Raw genomic sequence first — 12,934 nt, forward strand, 5'->3', positions numbered from 1 at the left:
ATCGCATAGTTTCTCCATTATGTGGCAAATCTAAGGTGTATTTTATCTAGTATCATATTGTTAAATCATTTAAAATTCGAATAACGTGATACTTTGTATAATTTTATATCTAAGAAATAAAATCTAAATTTTGAAATGGGGAGGATTTTGTCTTTGCAATAGAGACCATTATGTGGCAAAAACCTAAAAACGTTGATTCCTAGGATGGTTTGGAATAGATTTTTATTTTTTATTTTTGATGTGTGGGGAAATAAGTTAATGTAAAGGAAGATTTACGAAATCATAGGTTTATTTAGGTTTGTGACTTAAGTTTCAAATTTTGGAAAATTCTTAATAGAATGGACGATGAGTTCTTGACAGATAATTTAGTAGTTTATACTTTATATAGAAAAGGAAATTGCTAAAAATTTACCATGTAGATGATACGGCATGAATTTTATTATGTGAAAGATTATCATGGAATCATTAAGGTTTATGGGTCCTAGATTTGTTAGTAGCAATGACACTACACTTTGTTATAGGTTAAAACTACTAGGGGTATACAACCAATCTGCCAAAACTGATCCAATCCAATATAAATCGTCGGAATCCAATATAACCCGTCGGATTGAGTTCGGGTTGTAAAATTCATAAACCCACCTAACCCAACCCACCTCTATTTAATATATATTTAAATTTTTAAAAATAAATTTAAGAATTTTTTGTTTAAAAATTTTGTTATTTACTTTTTTACATCTTTTCCTAAATAGAACTCAAACTCTAAGTTCTTCTCATCTAGTTTGTATTAAATTTGCTCTTCTTTACGATGGTGTTGTTCTAATACTCAATTTAATATTAATAATAGTAATTAAAAAAATTGTCAAACCCATGAGTCCAACCAGACCCAACTCAATTTAAGTGGTTTGGGTTGGACCTTTGTGATGAGTTGGGTTGAATTTTTTTAACTCATTATTGGGTTGAATTTTTTTAACTCATTATGATGGGTTAAGTTGAAAAAATTCTTCAACCCTATTTAACCCGAACCATGTATACCTCTAAAACCTGTAATAAAGTAATATCACTAGTACCACAAAACAAGCACAAATGTATTGAAGCACTAATACACGTTTGTCTTCCCCAGTGATGTCATAGATACGATGGCCATAACACAACACATGCCAACTCTTCCATTTGCTCAGATAGACGCGTAATAGAAAGGCCCAACACGGGTTTGTACTTTTGTACTGTTTAGACTTTTGAATAAATAATTACACTACAACAGCCTTTGCCTGGTTGTCACCAGTTATTTATGTCTCAGTGTGGCGGCAGAATATCATATCATAGCAGTGTGAATCCACAAGAAAATCTAAGGTTTGATCATGTTAGCCACTCTGTAAACACACACAAAATGTCCATCTGTACAAAACCACCAATTAAGGAAAGGAACAACAACAATCTACTACTATTTAACAAAACAAAAATAAAATGGTCCAAAATTCATAACCCTAAGAAGAAAATTAAAACAAAAAAAAAGAAGGAAAAAGTACACTGGGAAAATGTAGGAACCCATGTAAAAAGAGCTTGACCAAATGTATAATGAGTGCATGGGATTATGAGCCTCACATGTCAAATGGGAAATTTTGACTCCTTGGTTACCAATGTACCTACTCACAATCCCCCAAGTCCAGATGGAGTTTGAGCAGTTTGAGCCCACATAACTATTACCAAATTCTTGTTGTAGAATCATTGGGCAGACCTTCCAAAAGTGCCTAGACGGCAAGTTGTTTTTGATGGGTGGAATCATCTTCATTGAAGCAGCAATGGAGCTTTATAGGTCTCTCCAAATTTAGAGTGGGTTCTTCTAAATGTAGAGGGGATTGGAGGAGTAGCATCTCTCTTTGAAGATAAGAGCAGTAGGTGTAGAAGGTGTTGGGTGTCACATTTAATTGGAACCCCAAACCAAATAAGAAGTCCACCTCAAGAAGGTTCATTTCTGTGGTGCTTATTCCTCCAACTTTAGCATAGTAAGCATTGTTGTAATACCTGAAGAAAGAAAAACTAACAAGATGAGAAATGAATAATACAGTATTAATGACGGGCCTTATTTGACCATTTAATGTTGGTGCATGTGTTAATTACCAAATAATAAGAAGTAAAATGAGAGAATTTAGGGCTTTCGTGTGTTCCAATACAGATATATTCACAAAGAAAAATAAATTAAAATAAAAAAGATTTAGCATATAGTTAACAATAATGTTAATAACATACATTTTGTCACAACTTTTTTATACGACAAATTGTGATAAGTCTGTTTCTCACTGTAACATGAACCCATTATATATATTTTTTTAACACTCAATCTGTCGCGTAAAACAGTCATAAAAGAATTATTGTAGGGTTAAGGCAGCATCAGCATGCATGTGACTAGCTGACAACAGAGGCTAAAGAGTCAGAGCTTCTAGCATGATTTGGTGCTTAAAGTAAGGTGTCTTGTGCACATCACAAACACAAACACAAACACAGCCAAATTGGACAGTGTGCTTTTCAAACAGCATGCATGGCCTTGAATAGATAGCAATTGCCTCTTTATTAATGACACTTTAATTTTCATGCTCATTGCTTGCATTTTCTTTATTTTTTATTTTTATTTTTTTATTATGGGAACATTGCTTGCATTTTCTTTTTACAGCTATGGGAATTTTCAGTCATGCCTAAATGGACAGAGACAGCAAGACCAAGTCTTAGGTGGGCTGTCTACTAAAAGACGGAGGTACATTGGCTGTCTTTTTTCTTTTTCTTTTTTTCTTGCTAGAGTTTGTTTCGAGAAGGTGTCGGTTTATGTGCCTATTTTTCAATTCATATAATAATTTTTTTTTTGAATTCATATACTGTATAATTTTAGATTGATGCTATAGTTTTTACAAAATTTACCATACAAGTGATATAAACATTTATCAATTTTTAAGCATAAAACAAATATTAATTATCACATCAATTTAGAAGCATTTTATACATTTTTAAGTTGGGAAGGAAGGATATGAATTTACAAACCCTCAAAAACATACACTCTCTTGGTATAACATTGAACTACATGACTTTTGATGGATCATAAGCTTTTGTAACACTATTATTAGGCAGTTTAAACATTTGTTCATAATTTAAATCTTAGCTTTTTTTGTTGATATATTGCCCTCCTAAACATATGTAAATGGACTCTTGAAATTCATAAAGAAAATTTAGAACGTTTAATAACAAGGTTAAAATCTAAATTACACCATTAAATATAGGGTGAAGTGTCATTTTTGTCCTACAACTTATTTATTTATGTATGTATGTATTTTCATTTTAGTTTTTAAACTTTAAAATTTTCATTAAATTCGTCATTTCATCCATTGCCATATATAAAATTACCGTTAAGTCTAGTAAAATGACATTGTATCACATATGAATATTGAATAATGTCAATTTTATAAGCAGCACCATAAAATGATAAACTTGATAAGAATGTTAAACTTTAAAGATTAAAATGAAAAAAAAAAAAAATATATATATATATATATATATAGGGATGAAAATGACAATTCACCGAAACTTAAAATATATGACTTAGATTTTAGTCTAATAATAATAACTGTGGAAATGAACATATTCTTGGTCAAGTATATATTATTTAAATATCTCTCTTAAAAAAGTATTATTTATATATTAAGATCACAATCTCTCTCTCTCTCTGCGCGCATGCGCACAGGTGAAAGAAATTCCCAGAGAAATTTACATGAATTAGCAGCAGAAAAATTGAATTGAATTGACCAATAAAAAAGCTAAGGAGGAAGAAGAAGAAGAACTCTTTCAATTCCCAAGTTAAATTCATCTAATTTATATACGAAAATGCTAGAGCTATAAACTACACATATAAAACAGAGAACCATTAAACAACTAGAAAACTCTGTGTTTTTCTTCTTTGCTAATCAAGAAACCATTAAACCTCGATAGCGCTAAATCCCAGTTGATCAATCAAAGAATGAAAAACAAAAGAAAGAAAAACTCATAGGAAATCCAACCAAGCATCTCAAAGATCATATATATGAACAAAAAAGAAAAACAAGGAAAGTTAATTTGAAGAGGACTTACATGTCATCCATAAACTTTGCAGACACCAAAACACTAGTAATAAGCAAGCGGTGCACATTGAAAGAATTGATGGGCAACAAGGGCTGCTTCTGCGTGAAACGGTCGAGATAAACGTAGGCAACAATGAAACAAGATGGGCTACAGTTGGCATACTTGAAGATCCTCTCAAGGTAGCTCTGGATGGAGATGGTAGGCCTTGTGAGGCCATGGAACACTGAAATTCTCTGCGTATCCAATCGGGAAGTGGTGTCGTTGGACTCGGCGACGCGGTGGAGGAGACAGGAGAGGAAGTTTATGACCTTGGGCATCACCTCAGGGCTCTCAAGCTCAGCCATTGTTGTGCTTGTAGAGAGCTTTTGTTTGTGTTGTTTTGTATTGTATGTGGTTTTTTTGTTGGTCTTCGTATTGGTTATTTTTGTTGGGTGCTATTTTTTGTGTGTGTTTCTTATGGGATGCAAACACAACTTGTTTGCTTTCTTTTTGTATTGCATTTACGTGAGTTAAAGGTTTACTAATCTGTTCTCTAGAAATAGAGCCAGGTGTGTTCTCTCTCTCTCTCTCTCAATTTTGTAGAATCTTTTACGTGCAATTTGGTAAATAATAAAATAGCGTCAAAATAGACTATGTTCGTTTCGATATTTTCTAGGAAATGAATTATTTTTTAAAGAACATTTTTCATAAAACTATCTGATTTTGTTTTGATATTTTCTAGGAAATGAATCATTTTTTAAAGTACATTTTTCATAAAACTATCTGATTTTCCTATGTTTTGTAACAATTTTAAATGAGTTGAAAAATAATCTCATTACTTTTTTTATTTAGTTTGCTGTAAGATAGAGTTGTTTTAAAAAAAATTAGTAAAAAAAAACTCTTAAAATAAGTTATATTTTTTGTGTTGATTAAAGATAGTTTTTTTTTACTCATTTATTATAATGTTACTGAATACTAAAAAAAAATACCTTTATATAATGTTTTCTATCCATACAAACAAACGAAAATAATGTTATTCTGATAGTAACAAGTCATGTCAATTGTTCTCTTCTCTTGCAGTCATGAGTGGATGCAATATTCCCTAAAAGGAAATTTATATTTTATTTATTTTAAGCCTAGAAGGGTATATTTTATTCATTTACATTTAGATATTCATGAGATATGTCCAAACAGATTAGATCACAACGACAGAAAAGTTAGAGCTGGGTTTTAACTTTTAACAAGTACATATTAAGGGAAAGTGGGAGTTAATGATATTTAAGTAGTTTTAAACTTCTAATTGCATGTCATGGCGTAAACTCTATTTTTGGTCTTACAAACATTTTCTTGGGTGAGTTCGGAGAAAAATGATTGTCATAATTAAACAGTTTGTCCCTAGGGATTAAATATTGTTTCTGATACAAAAAATTGGTTGTCATATTTTTTTTTTCCTTTCAACACAATTGGTTGTCATAATTAAAAGGTGTGATTTTCTTATTGGATTAAGTTAGGGTAAATATTTTTCACTGGACTTCCTAATTAGTTGTTAGCTTGAAAATACACTTCATCCCTCTTTGGTGTTAGATGGGAGAGTAGAAGACATTATGAGAAATTTTGTTTCTAGGTGAATAGATTCAGTCACTCATGAAAAACGAGTTGGATGAGTAATTAAGTTCGCTAGTGACTTAACTTCTAATAGAAGAAAAATACGTGATTCATAAATCATAATAAACAAACATTAATTGTGGTTGTCAAGAACAATTTTTGTGACTACTAGAATAATTTTTAGAGCTAATTCTTGTTCCAAGTGTCTCATTTTTTTTCTTCTTTTTTCTTAAATCGCGGTGTTTTGAGTAGGGCTTTTAACACATATAAAATAGCTTTTGAGTAGGGCTTTTAACACATATAAAATAGCTTGGAGAGGGATGCGGATTTGACCATTTGAACATTAATTCTCCCTGTAAAGGAAACCAAGTAACGTCACTGAATTATATACTCTACTGGTGTATTTAAGTACATTTATTGTATAATTGAACTTTTATAATTTAAGGTATTGAAAATGAAAATTAAATATGGACTTAAACTAGCAAATGTCCAAACAAAAGCAGGATCACATGGGTAATGCTTTGGATCTGGATGATGCATTGGAGATCTGAGTTGGATTTCTCTAAACATTTTTTGTCCACCTTTGAGAAGAAAATGGAAATGGAGCCAAAAACGTTTGGATTTGCTCTAGATCTACCACAATATCTGCCCTAATTATCTCAATTTTCTTCTTTCTTTTTTTTTTCTTTCTTTTTTTTAAAACCAAAGAAGTAAAGCAGAAGACAGAGGGCAAGTACGGCCAAGTAAAATTCCACTATAAATTAGTTGGCTTTCTCGTGCTGTTGTTATGGACTTTAATCATCACAATTGCCAGCTTTCACCAATATAATATGACCCATTATGAAATTATACATCCTTGTGCTTTCACCTATACGGCTACACCTACCCTAATTACCTTAATTAATTATACAAGCAGCATGATTTAGTAATTATGATCTAGCATTTGCTGGGTGACACAACTTGTTGCTTGTAACAATTTCAACCTGATGAATTCAAAATGTTTTAATAGAAAATTAATAATAAGGGATTTTAAAAATGAGATAAACTTTTACATTCCTTCAAGCAGTATCAAACTATTTTTTTTTTTAATTGAATTCATTTTTACTAGAAAAAAAAAAAAGGAATTCATTTCCTTTCTTTGTGAAGAATATATATATATATATATATATATATATATATATTTAAGTGATGGATTTCCTAGATTTTCTTAATACTTGTAGTCTCTCCGCCGGCTCATAATTTCGATTAATTTTCTGTATAGGTGAAAAAAAAAATTGATGCAACAAAAGAAATGTTCGGTGGGATTCAAAGTTATTTTTAGATAATATAGAAAAAAAAAATTGGGGAACATTAATTCTCCAAAAGCAAAATCTTTTTTAATTTTTTTTTTTAACAATCTAACTGGATTCTCAGTCATCAATTATCACTCTAGACCTTCTCAAAAAACAATAAAAAATAAAAAATAAAAAAATAAAATCACTCTAGGATACTGTGAATATCAATTAAAATCAACATTATTAATAATTATACTTAAAAAATATAAATGTTAAAGTCCATTTCCATTTTTGTATACCAAACTGGTCATGTAACAAAGTATCAAAATAAGACTTACGGGTGTATATCAATGTCCCGTTAGGAAGTATGGATTGGATCTTTATCCTCCGTTTAATCAAGTGTTTTTGGAGCATTTTATTGTTTAAACAGGGAATTGTGTAACACCCCAAAATGAATTTATTAAAGTGTTTTTTTCCCCTAAAATGAATTTATAAAAAGGATTGCCAAAAAAAAAAAAAAATACAATCCAGGTCAAGTGATAGCCTTTGTGATTAATGAAACATAACATATCAACAAGTACAGAATATTTAGCAAATGACTTGTTAATGTAGTGATACATGGAATTATAGGTTGCCTATGACGCCATTTTATGTGTAACACTGATGACGGTATAGATGACAGATCAAAATGTTTATTCTGAAGTTTATTTGGGATTTATGCTTTAAAAAATAATTAGCTTTAAAAAATAGTTTAGATTTGATCATGAACTAGCCACATTTCGATTTGGAACTTTGTTAAATACATTTAAAAAGAAGGCTAAACAAAGGAGCCCTTCTTATGGACTAAATCAAATATCAAATTAAAATCCCCAAACTTAAAAAAAATAAAATTAAGTCAACCATTAGGATTAGTTTTACTATTTTCAGATATGATAAGATTTGAATATATGGAGTCCATAACGATTGTTGTTTATTACTAGATAAATTTTTTGTTCACGACACTTTTAGAATAAATCTTAAGTGATAGGTTATTATTTTCTATTATTGGTATGGAAAAAAAAGTAATTTAAATGATGAGTTTAAATTAAAACCAATAATAATATGCCAAATAGGATTTATTATGATTGTATTATGAAATTGTTGTGGATGGTAGTACTTTTTACCACAAAAAATTGGGGTTATAGCCGCGTTTTTAAAACGTGGCTATAGGCCTAAAAACCGCCAGTATGGATCCAAATGGACTATTTTGGCACTTCCTAACGCTGCCTAGTAAGTGTGACAATAGTTCTGAGTGACCTACAATAGCAGTTTTAAAAACGCTGGTATATGCCCCGGCGGTTTTTGTAACTCTATTCCGGTGCTTTTGTAACCCTATTATTATGCCAATACCTTAATTGATTTTAAGATAGGCAAAATTCAAATCCAAATCATTTATTTCACGAAAAAGTACTTTACCAAAATAAGCCATTTGAAATCTATCAATGTACCATTAGGATTAAAGTATCATATAGATTATGATTGGTTGATGCTTTGGATGATGTATTTTTGCGTTTGCTAGGACTAATTGGGCTAACCACCAAACTAATTAGTGCAGTATTTCCTGCTTTCTTGTGGACCAGACCAACAATACGTACATATGTATATCTTATCAATTTCTTCATTAACGTGATGACAATGTACTTTTTTTTTCTCCTCCACTTTGACCTTGCTCTGGCATGTTCCATACTCTTCCATATAAAATAATTTGATTTGCACAGTTTGTTTCTTTAATAACATGATTATTTGATTTATTACACAGTACAGCAACACTAAGGGTGTTTTTTTTTTCAAGATGTTGTGCAAAGCAATCTATCTACATCCACACCGACAAATGGATCATATATCATATATGTCCAAATTGGAATGATCATTTTGCTTAAAGATTTTACTAGATTAAGTGTTACTGATTGAATTGTTAAGGCTAGATCTTGTAATTTAGTGTCATCGTCGGTTTGACATTTTTTAGGATAATTAGGGTTTCAATTCCCTTTCTCCATTGTTATAATTATTGAATTGAGAGAGAGAGAGAGAATCTTCCTCCTTTGGTTTCAAATTTCAATCACAATTTGTCAGTAGAATAAGTTGTGAAAAAAATTATGTTCCTAAGGACAGAGAATAATTAGGTCAATGTTTTAGTCTAATGCATTTTATTTTCCTAACCTTTCATCATGCAATACAATAGATCTTTTTCAGTGTCACACATCAAGCGCATAGGATATCAGCATCTGGATGAATTAGATATAATATTTACGTTTTCCAAATCAAACTAAAAAACAGTTTAATGGAGATTAGAGAGTGTCGAATGTAATAATGGCATTGACATCTAATAATGCGAGCTTTCTCTCTATATTAAACTATTTAGACTCATTTGATAGTACGTACGCCATGATTATATTTAATTATCTTTCCTATAAGGTTACTTGCATATTGAATTCTTGGTTGCTAAAACTTAAGTGTAGCAGTTAATCAAAAATAATTTGGGAAGTGCTCATCATGGAGAAGGTACCTTGTAATGTGGTAGTGTGCAAGTCACTGTGACACTGTCATGATCAAAGCACGGCATGTCTTCTACTGTCAATACAAAAAGGAAAAAAATTAGCCCCAATATTGTTTGAGGTATCTTTCTGATCTCATCTAATTTATTATGTGACGATTATATAGATTATTTATGTATAATTTTAGTCATGTAACTCTTTTAATAAGCCATCTAATTTTTTAAAATAATTTATTAAATATTTTTATAAATCATCACTTAATAAATTGCAAGGGATTCTCCAAATTGGTTTGGACCTAATCTTTGTTAAAAAAAAAAAGTGTTATTCTAATAGCGATTACATGACAAAAATTTGAAGCTCCAATAATCTAGTGAATGTCTTTTTTTTTTTTCGATAAACAAAAGAGTCAATTAGGATATATATCACCAGGTACCTTTTTCCCATAAATGTTTGTATATTTAATTTTGAATAACATGCAAAAAATAGTAAAATTAAATATTCAAATGAACAATACTACTGACACAATCATTTTCATACCTAATTTCATAACTTGATGATATTTGTGATTATGGGTGGTTAATAAAAAGTGGTGGATTGCACGAGTCAGTAATGAGAAAAATTTTCCACTACTCATAGTTACACAAATTAACAAGTTATGAAATTGAGTGTGCGATTGATTGTGTCACTAGATTTATTCATGTTCTTTAAATAATTTTTAAGTATCTTTATTGCCTAATGCTTTGTTAAGTGAAACTTTTTTGTTTTTCTTTTATTATTATTATTTATTATTATTGTTATTATTATTATTATTTTGTTTAGATAAGTGGAAAACGTATTTCTTGTAACATGTCTATTACATTATTCATGTAATAATCTTTTTTTAGAAGAATTCATTCATGTAATAATCCAATAAGTAAATATCACCTTTTTATTTATTTATTTAAGTAATTAGTCCTACCAACTTCCACCTGTCAATACCCTCATTGGATAGTTACATACGCAAGTTATTATAATTCTTACTATAAAAAAATTACAAATGGATGTCAATAATATTATTGATGTCTATAAAAAAAAAAAAAAAAGGCAAAAAAAGAATTTGATTTGTATAACTTCAACGACTTAATAAATTTCTATCGTTTATCTCATAAAAAAAAAAAAAATCTAATAAATGAAGCCCCAAGAGATTAGCTTAATAGTCCTTAAAGCCTTATGATATCTATGAAATTTTGAGTTCGAATTTAGCCTCTAGTAACTAATGCAAACTTCATGCTTTTTTTCAAAAAAGAATAAATAAATAAATAATAGATGAATGTTTGAATAGCCTTTTTGAGTGAGTTTTAGTTAGCTCGACTGGTAAAGTCTCTGATGGTTGTATAAGAGATTTGGGGTTCAATCTCTGCCTACACTAAAAACTGATTGTTGTCTTGGTCTAATGATAAAGAATTATAATCAGGAACGGACGCCATAGGTTGAAACTCTAAAAAAAAAAAAACCTTTTTGAGATTTTGTTGTTTTTGTTGAGAAACACCTTTTTGAGATTGATATTTGGTAACATTAGAGTTTACAAGATTTATATAGTAAAGTTGATAGAATTTATTATTCTCGCAATAAATACTTTCTGCATTCAATGATATACGTCAGTTCTTTTTTGCTTTACTTTTTTTGTTTTTTCCTCTTCTTGTTTTAATCGAGAAAACGATAGTTGAGTCTTTATTCATTGTTAAATTTGTGCATGCGTAACAATATGATGGGAAATACATGTGGGGATTCCTCTACCGAGACCACTCCGGCCTCATGCTTGCTAATAACAGCATTAAAAACTCTTAATTTCACCAAGGAAAATTAAAAAAAAGTGAATAAAGTAAAATAGTGTGTGTGTATATTTTTTTTGCTAAACTAATAGTGTGTGTATATATATAAACACACACATATCACTATTATAAAAGAAATTGTGTTGTGATTCACATCGATGCTATCTATAATCACATGTAGCTGTAACTTTTCTAGTTCCATTCATAATTACATATGCTTACCTTTTATTTTTAAGATAGCTAGAAAAGTACAAAATCGTTTTTTATTTTGACATTTCATTTTTTTTTAACAATATTAACTTATTTATTGATCTTTATAAAAATTGCTGCTTAAAATGTTCAAAATATCTAGATAATTGTACATAAGTTATGGACTATTTTGCTTTATTTTTTAATTTTTTAATCGTGTTCTCTCTCTCTCTCTCTATATATATATATATTACGAGAGAGTGGTCCTCCTGTACTCCTTAAATAGGACATTTAATTTAGCTGCCAAAATAAGTGCACGATGTACCACACCCTTAAGATGGTGATAAATTTTATATAGTTTAGAATGGTCCAGCCGAATCATATTAGTATTGTGGTCACAGAATCTTGGCTCCTGCTACACATGTTCGTGAGGTATGTGATGCATGTTCTGTTGCATTGTTTCAATTAATCTATGCCTGTCATTATGTCCAGTAGCTCAAATTTCAATGGCTATAGTTTTTTTGGCCAGTCCTTACTATACTGGCTATATTGTTGTTTTTGTTATTATTATTATATCCTGTTTGGTAACAAAGAAAAATGTGGTAAAAAAGAGATAAAAAAAAAGTCTTTATTCTTTTCCCATCGTTAAAAAGAAGGGGATTTGAAGAACTTACATTTGCCAATAGCTTGTATCTTCACAATTTAGATTGAGGTTGGTTGGTTGTTTTTTTTGGTTTTGTTTTGTTTACGTGTGTATTTTTTTTTTTTTTCGAAATTAGGAAATATATAAAGCTAAGAGTGAGTTTTTACAAAATCATGGGGATTTTTTTTTTCTTCTTTTTTTAATGTTTTAAATTATAACTAGCTAGTGTAATTTACAAAAGTTATTTATATTTTTAGTCATAAAGAAACTACTTATCATGTCATCAACATTCCTAAGTTAATGAGTTATCTACCCAAGTAATTTTTACTCTTTATTTCTCAAAATTTCACACCTATTCTCTAATCCACAGCCTCCATTGCAATTATTTTGCATTATAGGGGTTGGTTTAAAGTTTATGTTCTTCCGAAATTACCCCCATTCATGTAAGGAAACACAGTCAGGGACTGAATGGATTTTTCATATGTTATACCTATGTAGGGCAAAATATAAAACCCCATATCAAAATCCATTCCATTTTCCTCTAAATGGAGAAATGATGTCAATATAATGATTTGGTAGTTAATAAATGTTAAGGTGAATATTGTATTGCATAATTTAAAATAATTTATCATTATTTATTTGTTGGAATAGAATTTTAAATCCCATGATACAATCTAAATTTTTATATTTATAAAAACTAAATCTGAACTATGAAATGAACCATTTATTTTTATTTTAAGACGTGTACATCCTTTCTACTTCAAGACAAATAGGTATTATCATTTTCCATAAAACTCC

General features: G+C 29.8%; 1 protein-coding gene across 1 annotated transcript; it reads right to left on the reverse strand.

Annotated features, from left to right (window-relative positions):
- Window positions 1–1,351: 1,351 nt before the first annotated feature.
- On the reverse strand, window positions 1,352–4,628 carry LOC115960644 (cyclin-U4-1-like). Its single transcript, XM_031079587.1, has 2 exons — window positions 4,111–4,628; window positions 1,352–2,022 (listed from the first exon to the last, which is right to left on the reverse strand). Exons 1-2 carry the CDS (start codon window positions 4,443–4,445, stop codon window positions 1,749–1,751), a joined length of 609 nt encoding a protein of 202 aa, XP_030935447.1. The 5' UTR covers window positions 4,446–4,628; the 3' UTR covers window positions 1,352–1,748.
- Window positions 4,629–12,934: the final 8,306 nt, after the last annotated feature.

This window comes from Quercus lobata, chromosome 9 (genome assembly GCF_001633185.2).
Source record: "Quercus lobata isolate SW786 chromosome 9, ValleyOak3.0 Primary Assembly, whole genome shotgun sequence".
Taxonomy (NCBI): Eukaryota; Viridiplantae; Streptophyta; class Magnoliopsida; order Fagales; family Fagaceae; genus Quercus; species Quercus lobata.